The 22,515-nt window shown below is 38.8% G+C and overlaps 1 protein-coding gene and 1 pseudogene across 2 annotated transcripts in view; one reads left to right on the forward strand and one right to left on the reverse strand.

The window, feature by feature from the left end:
- Positions 1–17,539, forward strand: part of LYZ (lysozyme) — a 60,562-nt gene extending 43,023 nt beyond the window's left edge. Inside the window, exons 2-6 of the mRNA XM_082666064.1 lie at positions 5,227–5,265; positions 11,264–11,501; positions 12,733–12,897; positions 15,219–15,297; positions 16,611–17,539. Of these exons, the coding sequence (XP_082522190.1) occupies positions 5,248–5,265; positions 11,264–11,501; positions 12,733–12,897; positions 15,219–15,297; positions 16,611–16,677 (567 nt within the window). The 5' untranslated portion in view covers positions 5,227–5,247 and the 3' untranslated portion in view covers positions 16,678–17,539. The remainder of the gene's footprint in view (positions 1–5,226; positions 5,266–11,263; positions 11,502–12,732; positions 12,898–15,218; positions 15,298–16,610) is intronic.
- Positions 737–3,118, reverse strand: LOC309829912 (cytochrome b-c1 complex subunit Rieske, mitochondrial-like; annotated as a pseudogene). The gene is made up of 2 exons: positions 3,109–3,118; positions 737–1,556 (listed from the first exon to the last, which is right to left on the reverse strand). The product of its transcript is annotated as a cytochrome b-c1 complex subunit Rieske, mitochondrial-like (transcript).
- Positions 17,540–22,515: the final 4,976 nt, after the last annotated feature.

The following is a 22,515-nucleotide window of genomic DNA, read 5'->3' on the forward strand; positions in this document are numbered from 1 at the left end:
ATAATTTCTCAGACTTTGCTTGTTTTTGATGACCTTGACAGTTTTGAGGGGCACTGATGGGGTATTTTGTAGAATGACGCTTAACTGGGATTTGTCTGATGTTTTTCTCATGACTAGGCAAGGATTATGTGTTTTGGGGAGGGAGACCACAGATACCAGTTTCATCACATGGTATCTAGGATACATACTATCAACATAACTTATTACTGTTGATATTAACCTTGATCCACTGGCTGAAGTAGCATTTGTCAGGTTTCTCTGCAGTAAAATTACTCTTTTTGCTCCTTTCCATGCTATATTCTTGGGAAGAAAGTCACTATGCACAGCCCACACTTAAGGAGTGGTTAGCTACACTCCACTTTCTTGAGGGCAGAGTATCTACATAAATTTTTTGGAATACTTTGGCATGGGAGATTTGTCTATTCTCCCTTTCCTTTGTTTTTTTCTTTTTTTTCTCTCCATACACCAGTCTGTAATTTTTGATTAGAATTAACTATCAAAGACACTGCACCTTTGAAGTCTTTGAGCATAACAGTGTTTAACAGTGGCTTTATTAGGTGAATGCTTGAAAGTATTCAACATGAAATTCAATTTACTTCACATGTTTGCAAACACATTATTAGCAATTCTTAAATATTTCAAATCAACTAATTTGAAGTGCAGAAGGCTTGTTCTCAAATAACTCTTCTGAGGTGACACAAAGACTGAAAGAAGCCTATGACTTGAGTCCAGGTCTCTAATCAACAATCACTATATCATCACTGGTGAACTCATATGAGGGAACTTCAAGGTTGAGAGGTGCAGACCCCTTCCTGATCCTGCCAGATGCATCATAGTGTGACCCACGGCAAGGGCAATAATAACCACCAAAATCTCCTGCATTTGCAATGGGTACACAACCAAGATGAGTGCAAACACCTATCAAGACAAACCATTCAGGTTTCTTTACTCGTTCTAAATCATGCTGTGAGTCCCTCAACTGAAGTCCTTCAACTGCAGCTTTCTGGTCAGTTTCCTTCTTGGTTCTGTGGCGCACAAACAGGGGTTGGCCTCTCCATTTGAAAGCCATGTTCTTGCCCTCTGGAATATCGGGTAACTTGATTCCGGTTTTGGACATGGCCAACACATCAGCAGAAGCACTCATGCTGGAAACGAACTGAGAAACGACATTCTTGGCAGCATACGCGACACCCACGGTAGTTGTTGCAGTTACCAAATAGGAGAAACCTTTTGTAGCCTCACTGCTCTCTTTTGAAGACTTTGTACTATCTAACACTTGAGCACGACGATAGTCAGAGAAGTCAGGCACTTTGACGTTCGTATGGGAATAACGAACAGAAGCAGGGACATTGAGGCCCACGGAGGCGACAAAAAGCTGGCCTGCGTGGCCTGACCACTCGGCGACTCCCAGCACAGGAAGGACTGCTTCACGTCCAGCACTGGCGACTCCGAGGTGGCGGGCACCGTGGCCTGCACTAGTGGCCGACAGGACGGGCGCAAAAGGGCCCTGAGCGGGTGGCGACCAACAATATGGTGACAGCAGCTCCCTCCCTTTCCTTTGTTTTTAAAATTGTTTTACCTCCATCTGAAATGATGAAATAACAAAACACTCCCAGAATTTCCATGGCTAAACACACGATTTACTTCTTGTTCATGCCACAATCATCTATCATAGTTCAGCAAGTGGTTCTGTTCCACACAGTCACTCAGGCACCTGGGCTGACAGAGGTTTTACCAACAGGTAGCTAAACCTTCTGGCACATACAACTTCACCAGCTGCCAAGGCAGATAGAAAAGTACTGGAGTGTTTTGCACTAGCACTTAAATGTTACAGTTTAGAAGTGACTCATTATTTCTACCCATAGCTCATTGGCCAGAATTAGTTACATAGCTCTTCCTAAATTCAAGGGAGTAGGGGAGTATAATCCTCCCCTCTGCCTGGAAGGAAGAGAACCAGACATGGGAAGTTCCTATCACAAGTCTCCTACCCCAATTGCCCACCAAACAAAATCCTATTCTCCCTCCAACTCTCATCCAGCTGAAATGCTGTGAAGCCTTCACTGTCTCTTCCCCACTGACTTCAGGTCCCCTCTGTGCTCCATCAGCCCTCTGTGCAGACCAACAATAAAGCAACTGTATATTGGATTGTAATTGTTGGTTTGCATGTCCTGTAGAGGAAAACAGTCATGCCTTTTCACCTTGGTATCCTCAGCATTAACATGGTGCCTCTAACATAGAAAGTATTCAATCAATCAACTTTTATTATTTATTGAATTAGTTAATAGACAAATTCCTAAACTTACAACCAAATGTACACAGAACCTTCTTCCATAATACAATTATTCATGTATAATTTCTTGACAATTGAAGTAGAAATTTTTTTCCCTTACTATAGTGAAGCGTTGAATAATACCTTCAAAAATTTTTACATATATTGGCATGAGGAATCCTGTGTCTCAAACATATTGTCTTATTTCTAATTTATTCCAGAGGCCTGAGTTAACTCTTTATAAAAAAATGATTCTTTCTTTAAAATTCTAGGTTACCTTTTTGTAATTGTTTTCTCATGTTGGAGAAGCACATCCTTATGTAGTTTGTAGTTGTTTTTTATTTGTAAGTTTGTATTATTTCCTTGCATCATTTGTAATGTCAAAACACTGTGGTTTTTTTTTTGGTTTTTTTGTGGTTTTTTTTTTTTAAACACTGTTTTAACACAGGTAGTCAAGAGAGAAGAATAACACCTTAATTGAAGGTGGAATGCATTTTTTATACAGGGAATTTACCAGTTTTGTTGAATGTCTACACATGAGTGTGCTTCTTTCTGAGATGGCAGAGGAGAAATCTTAAAGGAGCATAAGTCCTCAAAGAGCTCATCATGATGAATATGAGGACAATATGACAGCAAACCACAGAATAGACAATAAAGCCATAGATTACATGTGATTGACATATGTGTGTTATAAACTCTGAGTCCTCTGAGTTCAGGGTTGGCATGCTCTGGATGCAAAGTAGGTTGGAGGGGAGAAAAACTGGACATAAGGGGACTACTTAGAAAGCCATGTCAGTAGTCCTGTCACAAAATTCAGATCTAAACTAGATTTCACATACCAGAGTACATTGAGCATATTTGACTTGCAGTGAATTGAATTTCTTACATGAGGAAGATATTTTAAGTGTAGTTTTTCTGTATTTAGGTTTATTTTATTCCCATTATTTTTCACAAAAATTAGTAGTCATGTGTGTATGTATATCTATAAACTTTTCCATTTTAGAAGATAGTATTCTTATGAGGAAACTGAAAATTATCTGAAGTTCCTAGATGTTAAAACATCCATTCATTTTTTTTTTAGCAGGTTAGAGTTTACCATTCTATATTTGTATAGTATTTCTAATTTACTAAGTTACTCTTTAATTGAAAATCATTATGAATCGGCAGTCAAAGAAACTATTTTCCAAAATAAATGTGTAAGGCACTGATAACTAGCCCTCATCATCTTTGGGTCAGGTCATTGTGAGACCTGTGTGTAAATGGTGCTATGTTTGTGAGTTCAGTTCCTTTCTGACTGAGTTGGAAATAGACCACTCCTGTGCCAGCAAACCAGCCACTTCACAGAGGTATGATATTGACCTGAGAGATGGGGGATTGAGATGGGGGATTGGGGTGAGAAAATGTGTGGCTGCATCTTAAACAACTTAGAGTGATGTCAAAGGAAGAACAGCACCATCTTCAATTAAATGTGTACATATAAATTGTTGTTAATAAGAAGTTAAGCATATTATCTTATTTACTTGCTAAGGGTAGCAATAAAATGTTTGTTTGTCGAGAGGGGGGAAAATACAACCCAAATACATGACCTTATTCCCCTATTTACAACAATTTCTTCTCTCCTCCCCCAACATTTTGTGATGTTACCAGAGCTAATGTACGGATTGAAATCATTGTTTTCTAGTTCAATGAAAGAAGTTTAATGATTATGCAGTTGCACTGGCACAAATAAAAAGATCAAACAAACCTGAAACCCAAAAGTCATACTTAATAGAGAAATGAAATCAGAATACTCTTCTGGAAAGAGGAAACTAAAGTGGGAGCATTTTCATCTCTTTGTAAACAAGACTGTTTTAACACGTTTGAAAAGTCAGTTACCTATTTCATTATAATTTCTCAATGATGAATGCCCAATTGTTGTGTAAACTGAGAAAGGATTTTGTAACCTGACCGATTGTGGGAAGGGAAGTATTTGTTCATAATGTGAAAAGGGGCAGGGAAAAAAAAAGGAGGAAGTGAAGTGAGATCCAGCCTAAATTCTGATTGCATAATGATAACAGAAGTAATAGTACAAAGGAAGTATTCACAAAGAAATCAAAAGCTTGCCACAATTATCAGTTGTTCACATATCAAGAATATTGATTTTTAAATAGTCTCTTAACTGTTCCATGGCATTGCCTGGTGTTAGATCAACCTCTTAGAGAAAAATCACACTTTTAAAATAAATACATAAAATGGGTTTGCACAACTATATCGGGAGCTAAAATCAGACAAGAAGTAGACAAAGGAGTTATAGTGTGTCAAAGGGTGAGAATTGGGTCGCGGTAGAATTTCTTCCCATTCACTTCAACTTTTACAAGGTAATGTGGTAAACTGAAAAGGTCATGGAACTGACCTGAATCCAAATCCCAGCTCTTCCACTCACTAGCTATATGTCTTTGGGCAAGAGACTTTTCTTCTCTGGGACATATATTTTTTCATCTGTAAAATAGATATAATACCTATCTTTAAGACCCCTGTAAGAATTATAAGTAATGTTTATTAAGTGGTTAACACTTCATAAGCATTTGATAAACAAAAGCTAGTATTATTTACCTTTCCTTTTCCCCTGTATCTCGAACTCGTCTGGATAATCTCTAATCCTGATTATTCAAACCTCCTAAATATCTCTGAAACACTCCCAGTTCTCTGTTACCCACCCCCACCTTTGTCTGCCATCTGGACTCCTTGCCAGTTTTCTAGCAGCAATCCCTGAATCCAATCTAGAGTGTTTTGTTTCGTTAAGATTTTGATCCAGTTACTCTCCAGTTTAATACTCATGAATAGTTTCCCATTGTCTTTGGGATTAAGTGCTAAATCTCACAGTTTTGGGGATTAAGCTTCCAGGTCTGGTCCTGCTCACCCCTCCAACTTTCTCTTTGCCACCAGATATCCTAACATTTCTTTCGTTGTCTACATAGTACACTGAGGAAACAGCAGGAATGAAGACAGAGAAGAGAGTGAGTACGTGGCAAGTATCAGGAATGGTAAAGTCTCCTCTATGACTAGCAGTAAAGTACATGGCAGATTACTAGGCTAGTAGTATTTTTTAGGCTTAATGATCAATTGATGGGTCAGTAACTTGTGGCTCTGTGCTAGAGCACAGTAACTAGAGACTCTTACAGCACAGTATTGCTACCATAGTAGAAATAATTTCTCTTGTGTATGTTAAATAGTATTATTTTTTCTTGTTATGAACCAATTACCTGACTCAAAACACAAAAACAGCAAGACCATAGAGAAAATCAAGTACAAAAGTTAGATGATTTCTGGAGTTTGGATGGTGTCAGGGAACACAAGAAATTATCTTGTTTGATCTATTTTGCAAAGAGTGGGAACTGAAATTACAGGGATATCAAGAGCTAAAAGAAGAGAAAATGGTCACTAATCCTTGAGGAAAAAAATACAGTGGTCTGGATTAGGCAAACCCAAACCATTTACCATTTTTCAATGACCCATATACCTGAGGGGCCAACAAAATGCCACCTTTGGATTGGGGTCAAGCACTGCTCCTAAGTCAGGGAGTGTCCCCACAGGGAGCCACTCTGACCTGTGGCCAGGCTGCTGGACTTGCTGGGAGCAGCTGTGTTATGGTCCTGTTTCACAAGGCTGTTACACGCCACATTAGTTGAAGAAGAATTTACTCCACCTTAACCTTTCAACATGTGGGCTCCCCCAGAGAGCCCTGCGGTGTTCCCCGCCACAGCCCTCCCAACTGCCCCACCCCTCCAAATTCTCCTAGCAGCCATGCTGCCACAGCAGAGATGAGACTAGGTCCTCTGCACCCCTGAGCCAAACTACACAAGGACGGCATCAGCTGGAGAATGCAGTGAGTGCAGCTGCCCTGACCGTGGTCTTCCAGGGTCCATAATGGCTTCAAGAAAATGACACTGCTTCACTAACAAGTGATTATTTATACCTTTTGACAAAACTCATGCCAATGCCTCTTTTCATTAATACAGACAATTTTGATTTATCAGTGTCAGTACAAACACTGCACAAACACTCACAGATGAGTATAATTTGATGGTATAATTTGGTTGTATTTCTATTCTTAAGTTTTTTGGAGTTAATAATTGCCTTACTTTTCTGTTTGCTTAGTTTTCCATGTATTTATTCATGTATTAATTCATTACCCAAAGTCTCAGCCAGAGTTGTCAAACTCCCTTCAATAGGTTCAGACATTCCAGGCCATCTCTTCTGGTTTTCCCTAGGGAGTCCACAGGGACACTTCTCCCTTCATCTCTATAATTTCCCTTCTCCTCTTTCCTGTATTAGAACCCTGTTTCCTAGAACCCACATCTTCTATCTTATTTGCTCCTTTTACTTTTTATTTATTTTTTGGCAGCACTGCACAGCTTGTGGGATCTTAGTTCCCCAACCAGGGATTGAACCCGGGCCCCGACAATGAATGCACCAAGTCCTAAGCACTGGATTGCCAGGGAATTCCCAAGAATACATCATTTTGCAATTTCTAGAGACATATGCCTTTTTATAGTACAATTTTTTTAAAGTGGCAAAAAGAACATGTTATTAACAGACCCAAATATCTTTAGTTTCTCTGTAATAAGAAGTCAAAAGCAGATAACCTTAACCTATGTTTGGCAATTAATGTTTCAGTATTTTCTCTTATTTGGAAATTATCTAGATATTCAATGAATATCCATCATATACAGTTAGGGTTACGAATAGATTTTGGAAACTATTTTTAAGCAGACATATTTTATAGAACATAATGATTGTTGCAAAATTCATTTACAAACTTTTCTCCCACTTACATCCATTTAATTCATGTGTTCTTAACAATTATTCTTGAGTTGCCGTGAAAATTTCATGAGATATGAAAAGTTAACCATCATTTTAAGTTATTTTTGTTGTTGATAAACTAGGCAAGTAGCAAAAATCACAGAAGCAAAGACCCCAAACATTTAAACATGGCTTTTTTTCCCCTACCACGTTGACATACATGAAGAAAATCATTTTTGTTGTAACTTTATTTCCTTAGGCTAAATTTATGATTTTATAATCTCAGGCATCTAGTAGAGATAACATAAACTTATTTGACTAGTCTTAATTTATATAAGTGCCTGTATTTTCTTTAAGCCAATTAAATAGAGCTCTTTCACAAGTTTTTAGGAATACTATCCAGAGGGAAAAAAATCTCACATATACATAACATACATATATAGATATACATAGACACATAGACAGATGCAAACAGAGATCTTATAGATTTCATTTAAAAATTTTAGCCACATATCAGGTACAGTAGTACAAAACTCACTAGCTTATAAAAGAATAGTTGGGGGCTTCCCTGGTGGCACAGTGGTTGAGAGTCCGCCTGCCGATGCAGGGGACACGGACTCGTGCCCCGGTCCGGGAAGATCCCACATGCCACGGAGCAGCTGGGCCCATGAGCCACGGCCGCTGAGCCTGCGCGTCCGGAGCCTGTGCTCCGCAACAGTGAGAGGCCCGCATACCGCAAAAGAAAAGAATAGTTGGATCTAAATGGTGTTTCTGGCAGATTGAACAAGTTAAGTTTACCTGCTCAGATGGCTGAAGCTTTTACCAATATTTGTGGAAAAGACTTTTAAGAATTTTACTTTTCTTTAATACATGATCTTATGGAGGCTGTGGACAAAATTTGGGGCAAGGGAGCTTATGGAAATATAAAATAGCAGTTTCTTTTTAAAACTCTCTCTCTCTTTTTTTTTCCAGTCCCATGGTTGCTTTAGCCAACAATTATCTTTATTTTTTTATTTTTAATAAGTGCATTTATTTATTTATTTTTGGCTGCATTGGGTCTTTGTTGCTGTGCACGGGCTTTCTCTAGTTGCAGCTAGCAGGGGCTACTCTTCGTTGAGGTGCGCGGGCTTCTCATTGTGGTGGCTTCTCTTGTTGCGGAGCATGGCCTCTAGGCTTTTGTAGTTGTGGCACGTGGGCTCAGTAGTTGTGGCTCACGGGCTCTAGACCGCAGGCTCAGTAGTTGTGACGCACAGCCTTAGTTGCTCGTGGCATGTGGGATCTTCCCAGACCAGGGCTCAAACCTTTGTCCCTTGCATTGGCAGGTGGATTCTTAACCATTGTCCCACCAGGGAAGTTCCAACAATTATCTCTTTGGATGCTTACATTTCAAAGATATAGTAAGATCAATATTTCCAACGGACTGAGAAAGGATTGTAGGTTTTATCTAAGAAGGAACTCGGGCATATTTGCCTACTATCAGAAATCTAGGATAATTACTGTAATGTTTCTCTTTTGTTTAACAATAAGATAGGATAGTTCAGTGGTTTTTTTTTTTTTTTTTTTTTGTAGTGCCGGCCCAAGATACGGGGAAGGTCTGGACCTGGTGGGGTCTGCTTACAGAGTAAGGGACAATAAATCAACTCTTCCTGTGTATTTTCTGAACCTTCAAAGCTATTTCCTGGCTATCAATATTTACGTAAGTTGTACACCTGCTTGAGTGCCACCTGCACTTCTTGACATTTGTTCTCTGATCTTCCCCTCCTAATCTTGTTAAGGAAGTGTTTTGTTTTTTCTCACACTAGCCAACGTATTCCTCTGTATCTCTCTTCTTTCTTCCTTCCTTCCTTCCTTCCTTCCTTCCTTCCTTCCTTCCCTCCTTCCTTCCTTTCTTCAATCTGATCTTCCCATAGGTACCAGTAGGACATCTGTTTAAGATGAGAGCTCTCTTAAAAATCCTTTCAGATGTAAAAGTCCAGATCTTTAATATACCTATTTCAACTGTGACTCCAAACCGGTAAATCTTTTTTTTTTTTTTTTTTTTTTGCGGTACGCGGGCCTCTCACTGTTGTGGCCTCTCCCGTTGTGGAGCACAGGCTCCGGACGTGTAGGCTCAGCGGCCATGGCTCACGGGCCCAGCCGCTCCGTGGCATGTGGGATCCTCCCGGACCAGGGCACGAACCCGTGTCCCCTGCATCGGCAGGCGGACTCTCAACCACTGCGCCACCAGGGAAGCCCTCTTTTATGTCTTAAAACCAATTTCAAGGCTTAACCATGGAAACAAAATGTGTCCCCTAAGAAATGTAACCCTCTCAAGATGCAGAGCCACTCCAGAGGTAGCCTAAGAAAGCAAAGACCTTCATTGTCACAGGTGTCAGAGAAACATCTATCTCCCACAAAGTGAGACACCTGAAATCACTGACCTACTTATCTGTGTTACCAGAAAGGGGATACTGGGATGAGAATTTTTCCCTCACAAACAAGGCAATGAAGGTAGAGGCGATAAAGGCCCCTTATGGACTGAGACCCTTTATTAAGACAAACTCCTCTGAGAGCCAGCATGGTTCGACAAAGAGAATGTTGCCTGTCACTTCATGTCTTAGGCTCTTAGCTGGCTGACTAGCTGCTGATGCAAGCCTGACAGACAGTCTGCACCCCCAAAGTGGCAGAAACCAGAGGGAATATTCTCACCGGTTACAAAGCCAAGTTCTCAGTACATAAAATGAGACAAAAGGAGATTCTCATCTTACGGTTTTTCATCCTTATGACAAATGACACAAAAGACAGAGACACAGGAAAACATGACTCTTTCTGGGGGGCTAAGAATCAATACCCATATGTGTTGATTACCAACAACAAAATCACAAAAGTCATGGTTCAAGATCTATCTTCACAAATGTTTTTCTCATGCCACTGTGCATTTGGAAAGGAAGGGACAAGGAGAAATGTTTATCCTCCTCTCTTGACTGTCCACTACAGACAGAGATCTGGGAGACTGACATGGTAAGAATTCTTACCTTCTGCTGGTCTGTTGTCAGTTATCCCATATCTAAACTACAGTCTCTAGGGAGAGTAGAGTGTTCCAGCCTTTTACTGTCCCATCACCAGAAACTGTACAGGAGGAAAAATTTGTTTCCTTTTACCCTTTTAGGTTTTTGGCTGGGGCTGTGGAACAAAAGACAGATTAACAAGAGAACAAGTTTATTAATATATATATCTCATATATACTTATAAGAAATACAGGGATGAGTAACTCAAAGAGGTGGCTAGAACTTGGACTTACATATCCTCTTAACCAAAGAACAATATATTTTTAGAGGAGCAACAAGCACTAGGCTTCCAAGGGTGGCAAATTGTGGGACGATCAATATATAAGAAACCAATGGAAGATAATAGCTAGTCAGTAGATGTTGTTTTGTAGAGTCCTCTGGTGCTGTCTTGGGGCTAAGTGTCTAGGGTTGTAGGTGATTAATTTCTGCACAAATTTATGTTCTGCTTTCAAGAAAATAGGGGGAGGACAGAACTTTTCTTGGATCTGCTTCTTTTCAATTGCCTTCAGCTCAAAATCATTCTCATGCCAAAGGGCAAGATTTTTTGGTGATATATTCTGGTATTCTTCTGTAGGTTTTGCTATAAAGTTCCCTTGCTTTGTAATGACCCTTTATGTTCTAACATGGAAATGTGAAGTAAGGCATTGTCAGAAAAGAGTTAGGAATGTTGTTGACATGAGACTTATTTATAATAGTAAACATTGGTTTATAAATTAAGAGTTTACAATAGTAACCAAAGAAGTTAGTATAGGAATCTGGCTGAGCAGCATGGTGTTGTGCTATGTGACTATCAAAACAACAGAGTGTCGTGTTCTTTTGTGGAAATTATATAAAGTAATTTTAAGTGAAAAAGATGAAGACAACATAGTGAAGGCACATAAAACAATTTAATGAAAATGAATATTAATCAAAGATTGGAGCTCATTTGCAGTTACGTAAAATGTTCAGTTTTTTTCCTTTATAGTTGCTGAAATTCATGATAAAATAGGAGGAAGTTCCTCTTTTGGCAATAGTGCTAATCCCAATTCTTCTTGAGCAATGTCATTTCATTATTTTCTTGCAGGTCATCCTTAGGACCTCAGAATATCCCTCTTCAAACCTAAGGAAGAAAACTTTTAAAGACAGTTGACCAATAAACAGTTCCTGTTTTCCACCTGTCTCAAAGGGTGGAGCTGCCAGACCACGCGGAGAAGAAGGAAGTGAAAAGACGCTAAATACCAGGGCCAGCTCACCCTGGCCAGCCTGGAGGTCTGGCTTCTCAGTCAGCATGAAGGCTGTCCTTATTCTGGGGCTTCTCCTCCTTTCTGTCGCTGTCCAGGGCAAGACCTTTGAGAGGTGTGAGCTTGCCAGAACTCTGAAAAGACTTAGATTGGATGGCTATAGGGGAGTCAGCCTGGCAAACTGTAAGTTAACTCTTCTTCATCCGTCCAAATAGTTAGCCAGGTGTGGAACAGATACTCATAGAGGATGAAGAATAAGAAAGGGACTTTGAGTGAATGGACTTTTTTATTCCTTTGATGGTTTGTACACTTAAAATGGTTAAGAACATCAACTTGTTCCTTTAGAATCAGATGTACCAGGTGAAGGATTGAGGCATGGGAGGACCAAATTCTGTACCATTTTAAGCATGCCAGGACCCGTTGTACGCTTCTAGTGCCACTAAATTTGCCCGCTGGCACATGTAAGCTGACTCAAAGATTCATTTGTGCACCGAGGATATGTCTATCAAGCCCTTGGTGTTGGACTCCAGCCATTTCCAATTTGGAACTTGGGTTCTGCAAGCCTGAGTAATGTAGTATTTTTTTCATTTTTAATCCCCCTACCATGATGTTGGGTTTTTAACAGCAAAGTTTTTAAAAAATTACATTGAATTCTTAAAACAGGGACAGTAGGAACCTATTTCCCCTCAGTCAATATCTATATAAGGATTCCTGAAATGCAGCATGAAATGACATTTTATTCTTACTCTAGTTGATTATTTTTCATTTTCTTCCACAGAATTCAAGATGTGCCCTAAGTAAAAGTTACTTTATATTTTAGTCCATATCTGCCAATGTAATCACTGAATTTTTCAGATTGAATTCAGACATTTCCCCTCCATAACTATTTTTGAATGAATGAGCAAATGGCTAGATGGGTGGATGGATGACACAGTCTTTCCTATTCTATGACTCCTGTTGTCTGGATTCTAATTTGATATCCAAATTCATCTTTAGGTATCATAAGAAATTTTCTTTCTCCCAGAAAATCCTTATTTTTCCTAATAAAAAGCATTAGCATATGCATCTGCTGCTAATTACCAAACCCACTCAACATCTCTGTTGATTTTCCTATTCTAGGCTGAATCTTACCTGAGGGATGGGAGCAGGGGAAGGGTAATAGCAATGGAAGAAACAGCTATTTTAATATTTTAAAAAATATGTTACCTTGTTTCATTAGTATTACCAAATGATTTGCTAACAAAAGAATTCTAAGGACCCTTTAACACCAAAGTGTTAAAATATTTTACAAGTAAACTACATCTTTATAAAGTCGTTAGTAAAATAGAATTAGTTAAATAGAACTATATAATTATGCTATGAACTATAAATCATATGGTGTTGCTGTTTATTACTTAAAATACGTTTTTTTCAGGGATGTGTTTGGCCAAATGGGAAAGCAATTATAACACACAAGCTACAAACTACAATCCTGGAAGCCGAAGCACTGACTATGGGATATTTCAAATCAATAGCCGCTACTGGTGTAATGATGGCAAAACCCCAAGAGCACATAACGCCTGTGGCATGCCCTGCAGTGGTAAGACAAGATAATGTTGAGTGATGGCACAGGATCCATCTGGTTATACTTACAAGAATAGAGATTCAATACAAATGAAAAGGTCTTGAAGGGTTCATCAGGGAGCTAGAAAAACTCCACCTTAACTTCTAGAAACTCTTTATTATTCTCATAATTCCTTAAGGAAGAAATTAAAGAGCTGGTATCATAAAAGTTTGCTGTTTTCTAACATACAAAAGCTTCTGGAATGACATCACTTTATTATAACTGGACTTGTTGATGCTTTGTAAAGAACAATGCCAATTGGACATATGTACACTACCAAATGTAAAATAGATAGCTAGTGGGAAGCAGCCACATAGTACAGGGAGATCAACTTAGTGCTTTGTGACCACCTAGAGGGGTGGGATAGGGAGGGTGGCAGGGAGACGCAAGAGGGAGGGGATATGGGGATATATGTATACGTATAGCTGATTCACTTTGTTATACAGCAGAAACTAACACACCATTGTAAAGCAATTATACTCCAGTAAAGATGTTAAAAAAATAAATAAATAAAATAAAATTTTAAAAAAAGGAAAAAAAAAGAACAATGCCATTCCTCCTACTTACCTTGTTTGGGGAGGTTTAGGGATAATTTGGTGTGTGGTCATTTTTTTTTTTTAATCTACTCTCCTTTATTGGAAAATGAAAGGATTAGTAGTTAACCGAAGAGGAGGAATATGTGTGGTCCTTTTTAAAAAATTGTTTTTACTTTTTATTTATTATGAAATGTTTTAAATATATGGAAAATTAGAAACATTAGTATATTAGTATAATAAACATCAATATGCTCATCATGTACTTTAACAGTAAAACATTTTGTCATATTTACTTCTTTTATGTATATATTTTATATATATATATATTTTTTTTTTGCTGAGTGATTTTAAAGTGAATTAGAAACATTATGACATTTCATTTCTAAATTCTTTAGTTTGCATCTCCAAAAAATATAGTTCCTATATAAACATTGTTATTCTAACAAGTTAATTTACGGACTTGTTTAATTGGGGTGAAACAAATATTCTATTCAGTTCCTTTTTTTAAAAAAAAAATTTTATTTATTTATTTATTATTTTTGGCTGTGTTGGGTCTTCGTGTCTGTGCGTGGGCTTTCTCTAGTTGCGGGGAGCGGGGGCCACTCTTCATCGCGGTACGCGGGCCTCTCACTGTCGCAGCCTCTCTTGTTGTGGAGCACAAGCTCCAGACGCGCAGGCTCAGTAGCTGTGGCTCACGGGCCCAGTTGCTCCGCGGCATGCGGGATCTTCCCAGACCAGGGCTCGAACCCGGGTTCCCTGCATGGGCAGGCAGATTCTCAACCACTGCGCCACCAGGGAAGCCCTATTCAGTTCCTTTTAAAAGAGAGAGAACATGTGGAATCTTTAGTACATAAAATACTGGAGAAGTATCACAAAATTGATATTGTTAATTTTTAAATATTAAAAGAGAACATTCGTCTTAGAATATTCTTTTGTATCCAGTTAATTTATTTAAAAAAATATTCTGTATTATATAATAATCTGTGGTCATTGAAAAAACATTCTTACTACCCAGAGATGTATGACCACTGGAAACTTTTGGTATACATATATTCTTTGAGGATATGTATCACTTACATATATGAATGTAAAGCTATGTTATACACATATGTACACACATACAAACATGTAAGCAATGTGTGTTTCAACAAAAATGAAATTGTACTATATTTACTGCTTTACAATTTGCTCTTTATTACACAAAATTATTTTTGTCAACAAATACCAATCTTTATTATTTTTTAAAGATGAATAGAATTCCACTTTATAAATATTCTGTAATTTATCAATCCAACTCTTAATGTTAAGCACTTAGGCTGTTTCCATTTTCCCCTATTATTAATTGCTATGAAACACCTTGTACATACATCTTTGGGTACATCTCGTATTATTTCTTTAGGGTGAATTTCCAATAGTAGAATTGCTGAGCAAAAAAGTGCTAGACCGGTTTCTACTTGTTGGTTTGTTTCTGTTTTGTTTTGTTTTTTACAGTGCCTAGTAAAAAGAGAACCTTCTATCACATTAGTGAATAATTCCAGAGCTTCCAATGACTTTGGTAAATGAGAAACAGAATGGTTTATTTCATGCCAAATGGGATGGAATGAAGAAAGAGTTTTCCCCCCACATTCACAGATACATGGACTCTTAAAAAATAATTTTAGTTGTTCTTTTCTCAGCCTAAGAGAATGAAGCTGGCTGAACCTAAACTTAAAATGAAATTTCTATGAGCATTGTTTCCATTTCTCACCACTTCTTTTTCAGCGTTGCTGGAAGATGACATCACTGATGCTGTAAGGTGTGCAAAGAGGGTTGTCAGTGATCCACAAGGCATTAGAGCATGGTATGCTTTTTTTGTCCCTTCCAGTTTTATTGAGATGTAATTGACATACAGCACTGTATAAGTTTAAGGTGTACAGCATAATGATTTGACTTACATACATCATGAAATGATTATCACAATAAGTTTAGTGAACATCCATTATCTCATATGGATACAAAATTAAAGAAATAGAAGAAAAAATTTGTGTGTGTGATGCAAAGTCTCAGGATTTATTCTCTCAACAACTTTCGTATATAACATACAGCAGTGTTAATTATATATATCATGTTGTACATTATATCTTTAGTACTTATCACTGGAAGTTTGTAGTACCTTTGACTGCCTTCATCCAATCCCCTCCCCTCACACCACCCACAACCTCCACCTCTGGTAACCACAAATCCAACCTCTTTTTCTATGAGTTTGTTTGTATGTTCGTTTCTCTGTGTTTGCAGTATAATGGACCTACAACACTATGTTAGTTCCTGTTACAGAGCATGCTATGTGTTAATCATTAAAGGGGAGAGCTGTTTTACCCTACTGTTATGAGAGAAGTGAGGGAATATTTTCAAAGACCAACGTATGCTACTGAGAACTGAAAATTGCAGCTTTAGGTATATATGCTAAACAACGTATCACATAGAAACCATCTATGTTAACTGATTCAGAATCTTATTCTTTTACTCCTCAATTTTTTTTTAGGCGATTTCTAGAGTTTTTTTCTTTTTAAAAAATATTTATTTATTTATTATTTTTGGCTGCATCGGGTCCTCGTGGCAGCTCATGGGCTCTTCGTTGCCGTGCGCGGACTTCTCTCTAGTTTTGGCGCACGGGCTTCAGAGCACATGGGCTCTCTAGCTGTGGTGCTCGGGCTCAGTAGTTGTGCCATGCGGGCTTAGTTGCCCCGCGGCATGCGGGATCTTACTTCCCTGACCAGAGTTCGAACCCGCGTCCCCGGCATTAGAAGGCGGATTCTCAACCACTGTACCACCAGGGAAGTCCCAATTTCTAGAGTTTTTAAGATTTTCCCCACTCTATGAACTCCTTGTCATATCTTGAAATTATTTTTGTAATTAAGTAAATGTGGAATGTACTTTGCAGTTGTGGACTACACGGGACTCAACATTCTTCTTCAGCATTCTGTGCTCTAGTGAAGGCTTGGGGAGAGACAGGAAGTACTTGGTATACATATCTCCATTTAATACTTGGATTGATCTGTAGCCTGTATTTCAGTATTGATAAACTATTTTGTTCTCCCAAAGGATTTGAAGTATGTGTATTACAATGAAGGTATGTTTTAACCTTATTACCATGTGTTTCATCTTTCTCTGCAGGGTGGCATGGAGAAGTCACTGTCAAAACCAAGATCTCAGGACATATGTTCAGGGTTGCGGAGTGTAACTGTGGAGTTTTCTTTCTTCAGCTCATTGTCTCTTTTTCACATTAAGGAAGTAATAGTTGAGCGAAAGGTCATACTACCATTCTTTCAAATAAGTAATGTTTTTACAGAAGCAGGAGCATATGGTCTTTCTTCTAAGAGGCTTAATGTTTACCTCATGTGTTTATTGTTTTATATTAGGCCTACAATATTTTTTGGTTTGCTAATAGAACTAATGCTGGTGAATATTTGTCTAAAATCTTAATTATCAAATATATGTCCAGTACATTCAGTTCTTAATCAAAGAAATAACCCAGACTTAATTTTGAATGATATAAGTCCTCCCCAATATGCAATAAAAATATAACCAAAGAATATGTTTAAACAAATTGATCTTAGGCAAAATCCCACTTGTGTGGGCATGTGACACCTTCATCTGTTCTGTCATCTCCCAAAACAGTAAAAGATAACCACTCTTTGTTGGGCAATATAAAATTTTAAAAAGAGCAGAGTGCCAAGTGGCTAAAAATAAAAACAGCCTGAATTAAGAATTTTGTTTCCATAAAGTGTGACCTTTGATTTGAATGTTTTCTTAGAAATGTTGCATTTACACAGCTTTAAATATAAACTCACAATTTATATATCAATCTATCTTATCCCTTTTAAAGAACTCATTTATGCGTCTTGCTGGTCATGAAGGAATATAAAGAGGGATTAGATGACCTGTTGCTTTTCCTTAATTTTATTAAGTTAGATTCATGCATTATGACAAATTCAGAGGCAGGTGAGTTTTCAAGTATTGAAATAATTGCTAATTAACCACAGGTGTGAAATTCTGCATGCTGTAAAAAATACAAACATTTTCATTAAAAGATTTGCAATTCATACCTTGTCTCTTTGTTTAGAGCCCTTTAGTATCTCTGAAGAAATACATATGTATATATTTGGAAAAAAATGATCTGACACTTAGTGTTTCCTACATCCTCACCTGTACCGAAACAGCTGGATATTGCTGGAAAAATCCAAAAACATGCTGACAGATGTCACTTTTTTTTTTTTTTTTTTTTTGGCCGTGCTGCGCGGCTTGTGGGATCTTAGTTCCCTGACCAGGGATTGAACCCGCACGCTCAGCAGTGAAAGTGTGGAGTCTTAACCACTGGACTGTCAGGGAATTCCCCTCACTTTTTCACTGTTGTGGCCTCTCCCGTTGCGGAGCACAGGCTCCGGACGCGCAGGCTCAGCGGCCATGGCTCACGGGCCCAGCCGCTCCGCGGCATGTGGGATCTTCCCAGACTGGGGCACGAACCCGTGTCCCCTGCCTCGGCAGGCAGACCCTCAACCACTGCGCCACTAGGGAAGCCCTCCCCTCGCTTTAAATTCATAACCACAAATCTCAAATGGGCCTTCAAGTCTGCCTGGTCATCTTAGTCACTTCTCTGCAATCCTTCTGTGTTGGTGTCCCCACTCTCCAAAATGACTATCACTATTTACTTCTCTCATTTCAAAGTCCCAGCACACACGCCCAGCCACTGGCCTTCCACACTCTCTGCTGTCAGTAGAGGACCTGGCCTCATATTACACTGAGAGAATAGACACAACCTTAGACAAAATTCTCCCCCTCCTCACCACCATTAACAGAGGTCACATCTTTCCCTGGGCCCATCAAACCCCTTTATTACTAGGATGAAGGGTCTCTGTTCCTGCCAATGGCAGTGTCTCCACATGCAATCATCATCGAAGCCCTCTCACTGCTCCAATTTAGGCGGTTTCCTGCATCCTGAGTTTCTCCCTCTTTGCTGGATCACCCCCGTCACTGTACAAACTGCCCTGGTAACCTTCCATCTTACAAAGAACTCTCTGTATTCTCTACATGACCCTCCAACTACAGCATCATTCTCTGCTTCCTTTTACAGCAGCACTTGTGGGATGAGATATATCTATATTTACCAGCTCCACGTCCTCACCTCCCTTTCTCTTTTCAACTCGTCTTCATCTGACTGCTATCCTCACTCAGCTGAAAACTGCTCCAACATGACTCCTTTTATGATGCCTTGGGGCCAGTTCTAGTGATCACTTGTTTTCTGTTCATCTTACTTGATCTCTCAGCAGCATTTGTCATACTTCTAGTTTCTTCCTCAGCTTCTTCTCATTTACATCCTGCCTCATTGATGGCTCCTTCTCAGTCCTTCTTGGCTGGCTGTTTCTCTGCTGTTTGATTTTTAACTGTGGGAGTGCCCCGGGCTCAAGCCTATAACCATTTGATAGACATGTTTTACTTCCTCATTTATTTGTCTCTTCTTGCTGAATTATAACTTTCAAAAGAATAAGAGTTTTTCCCACTTTTTAAAGACATTGACATCATCTCAATCTTTCCCAAAATTTGCAAGTACAGCCTTTTATGTTTTCTGACAGTTTGAGAATACACTGTCAACATGGTGCCCAGTGGCTCTGAATCCTTCTGTGTGTAATTCCTACATAACCTCAAAACATCATCCAAATCAGGAGGTTAACACTGACAAATTAGGACCACCTAATCATCAGATCCTATTCAATTTCATCAACTGTCCCCATAGGTCCTTCTTAATTAAAAGGTATAATTCAGAATCATGTGTTATGTTTGGTTGTTATGTTTTTCAGTTTCCTTCAATCTAGATCACTTCTTCACTTTTTTTCTTGACTTTGCTGACTTTAACCCTTTTGAAGACCACAAACCAGCTATGTTGTAAAATGACCTAAGATTTTTCTGATATTCTCTTGATTAGATTAGGTTATGCATCTTTGGCAGGGATAACACAGAAGTGATTGTGCTTTTCTCGTTGGATCCTTTCAGGTGACATGCAGTTTTTAAATATTCTGTTACTGATGGTGTTCACATTCATCATTTGAATAAGGTGATGTCTGCAAGTCACCTCCACTGTGAAGTATTTGGGAGAGGGTAAGGTACTTTGAGAAATTTTGTTCCTCATCAAAATGTCAATGTACGCATTTACTTATTATATCAGTATGGACCCCTGGCTTCCTACTTTATTCAAATTATAATGAGTCATAATCCATTACTATCATTTATTTTGATGTTCACATTGTCCCTGATTTGGCCACTAGAGCCTCTGCAAGCTAGTTTCTGTGTCATTTTGACATGTCCCCATCATTCTTTGTGCACTTTTTTGTTTTCTGGCATAAGATATTCTAAGGCTCACCTTGTTCTTTTCCTGCTTCAGCCTGGAATCAGCCATTTCTCCAAAGAGCCCTTCTTCCTCATAGTGGATAACGGTATTTAAAAAATAAGCTCTGGGCACTAGAGTGTCATTGTTCCCAGGCCCCATCAATGGCCAGGGCTAGAGGATATGTATATTGACATAATATTTATCTATTTAAATTGAATTTGTATAATACCTCCAATTCCAATCCCACACCACAAGGTTAATTCTAGTTTTTTCCTTTTTCATGTTGGTAACTCCCTTCTATGACAGTGAGAAACCTGGCACCCATTGTCCTTCATATCCTGAAAACGTATCCTTAGCACATGCATATATTTGATCAATTTGCCTGTATGTAACCAATCTCCCAACACTGCCACACCATGAAATACATGCTCTCCACTCAGGCTTTGATACCCCTCATTGGGCCACCCCTACTTCCACATCTGGACACCTTCTTTACTGTGTTACATGTGTTACTCTGACACACCATGCTGGGCCACTGTCCTTACAGGAAGAAGAGCAGAAATGTTTTACTCTTGTTTACACCCATATTCCAAACACCTAGAACAGTGCCTATAACATGATACGTGCTCAATAAATATCCACTGATTGAATCTCTCCGATTATTTAGTATATTCCCCCATGCTGGGCATTCTGAGATTTTTCTTTTCTTTTTTTAAAAATTAATTTATTTTATTTTATTTATTTTTGGCTATGTTGGGTCTTCGTTGCTGCGTGCGGGCTTTCTCTAGTTGTGGCGAGCGGGGGCTACTCTTCATTGAGGAGCACGGGCTTCTCATTGCAGTGGCTTCTCTTGTTGCGGAGCACAGGCTCTAGGCGTGCGGGCTTCAGTAGTTGTGGTGCATGGGCTCAGTAGTTGTGGCTCGTGGGCTCTAGAGTGCAGGCTCAGTAGTTGTGGCACACGGGCTTGGTTGCTTCGTGGCCTGTGGGATCTTCCCAGACCAGGGCTCGAACCCGTGTCCCCTGCATTGGCAGGCGGATGCTTAACCACTGCGCCACCAGGGAAGTCCCTCTGAGATTTTTCTTACTCTCTGATCCCACATGATTCCAGTACAGCAGCTTCTGGGGTTCCAAGGGTCAGGTCTCAAATCTATGTGACCAGCCATGAGAGGACAGCAGAGGGCCCCAATACAGGTGCAGCCTCAGGCTTCAAGATTCTGGGGCCATTTTGATATGAATAAACAAAAAAGAATATGGGTTTATTCATATCAGGATTTCCAGGGGTGTATGAAGAATGAATCAAGGTAGGGGAGAGAGGCTTGAAGAGTGACAGCTCAGATGCAGAGATAGGATATATCCAAGAAGCACCAGGACAGACCCATAACAATGGCTGACTGAAGAAATAATCAGAGATTAGCAAAAGTTGGCTTAAGAGGGAAAGCAATAGTTTTTGGCGATTCTGCTTATTGATAAATCTGTCTTACTTATACCTGTTATATTAATACAATCAAGTTCCCAAACCAAATTTCAACCCTTATTCTGAGAATGAAGTAAAAAATCAATATCAAAGTTTGAGCATTTTTAAAAGAAATTCAATTCCTATGTTGCTTAGTTTCACCTCAGGATATTATTTGAAATGCAGAGTGATACTCCAGATGATAACGGGGCTCTTCATGTAGCACTAATTGTAACTAAGCCCTGAGCACATTTCTTGCACTTGTATATAGCGGACTTATTTAAAAAATATTTTCTTAGAAGTTGCTAAAGGGAATTACTAAAAGTTACAATCATGAGTGACTAATGTCATAGACATAGTGTTTTTCAATTAAATGCACGTCTTTTATGCAAATTATATTTTGAATCATTTTAAATTTTAACAAGGTTATAAATTCTCAATGTTTAGAGTCAGATAGTTCTACAAGGTTTGTTTTGAAAGATGTAACTCCCCCTTCACATGCACAATTTTCTACTCTTTTAGCTTAATGTTAAGAATTTTAGGGAGTTCCAAATGGTTAGGATTTGGCACTTTCACTGCTGTGGCCCGGGTTCAATCCCTGATTGGGGAACTGAGATCCCACAAGCTGTGTGGCATGACCAAAAAAAAAAAGAATTTTATATTTACTCCCATGCTTTTAAGTATTAGGCTTGTATTGCTCCTTCTGGATTTTTCCATTTTAAGATATTGATTCCCACTATGCAAGTTAAGGATTAAGTTCTATTTTCTCCTCCATCTCTATCATACATGGCACCTTTCCCTAAAACCCATCCTTCCAGTGTAATTACATATATATTTTTAGATCAATACTCAGTATTTACATAGCCATAAATACAATTACTTTCTTCTCTTATGCAAGAGTTTATTTTCCCTAGAGCTAATACCTGCATGATTTTTAAATTGGCTTAGCTTTCTTTGTTTCTATCATTAGTTCAATTCCCAAACTCTAGGTCTTTTTTTTCTTTATTGAGGTATAGTTGATGTACAATATTATATGTTTCAGGTGTACACCATAGTGATTCATAATTTTTAAAGGTTATATTTTATTTATAGTTATTATAAAATATTAACTATGTTCCCTGTATTGTACAATATATCCTTGTAGCTTATTTATTTAGGCCACACTGCACGGCTTGCAGGACCTTAGTTCCCCTGCCAGGGATGGAACCTGTGCCCCCTGCAGTGGAAACACAGAGTCGGAACCA

The sequence above is a fragment of the Grampus griseus genome, assembly GCF_964374135.1.
Source record: "Grampus griseus genome assembly, chromosome: 11".
Classification (NCBI taxonomy): domain Eukaryota; kingdom Metazoa; phylum Chordata; class Mammalia; order Artiodactyla; family Delphinidae; genus Grampus; species Grampus griseus.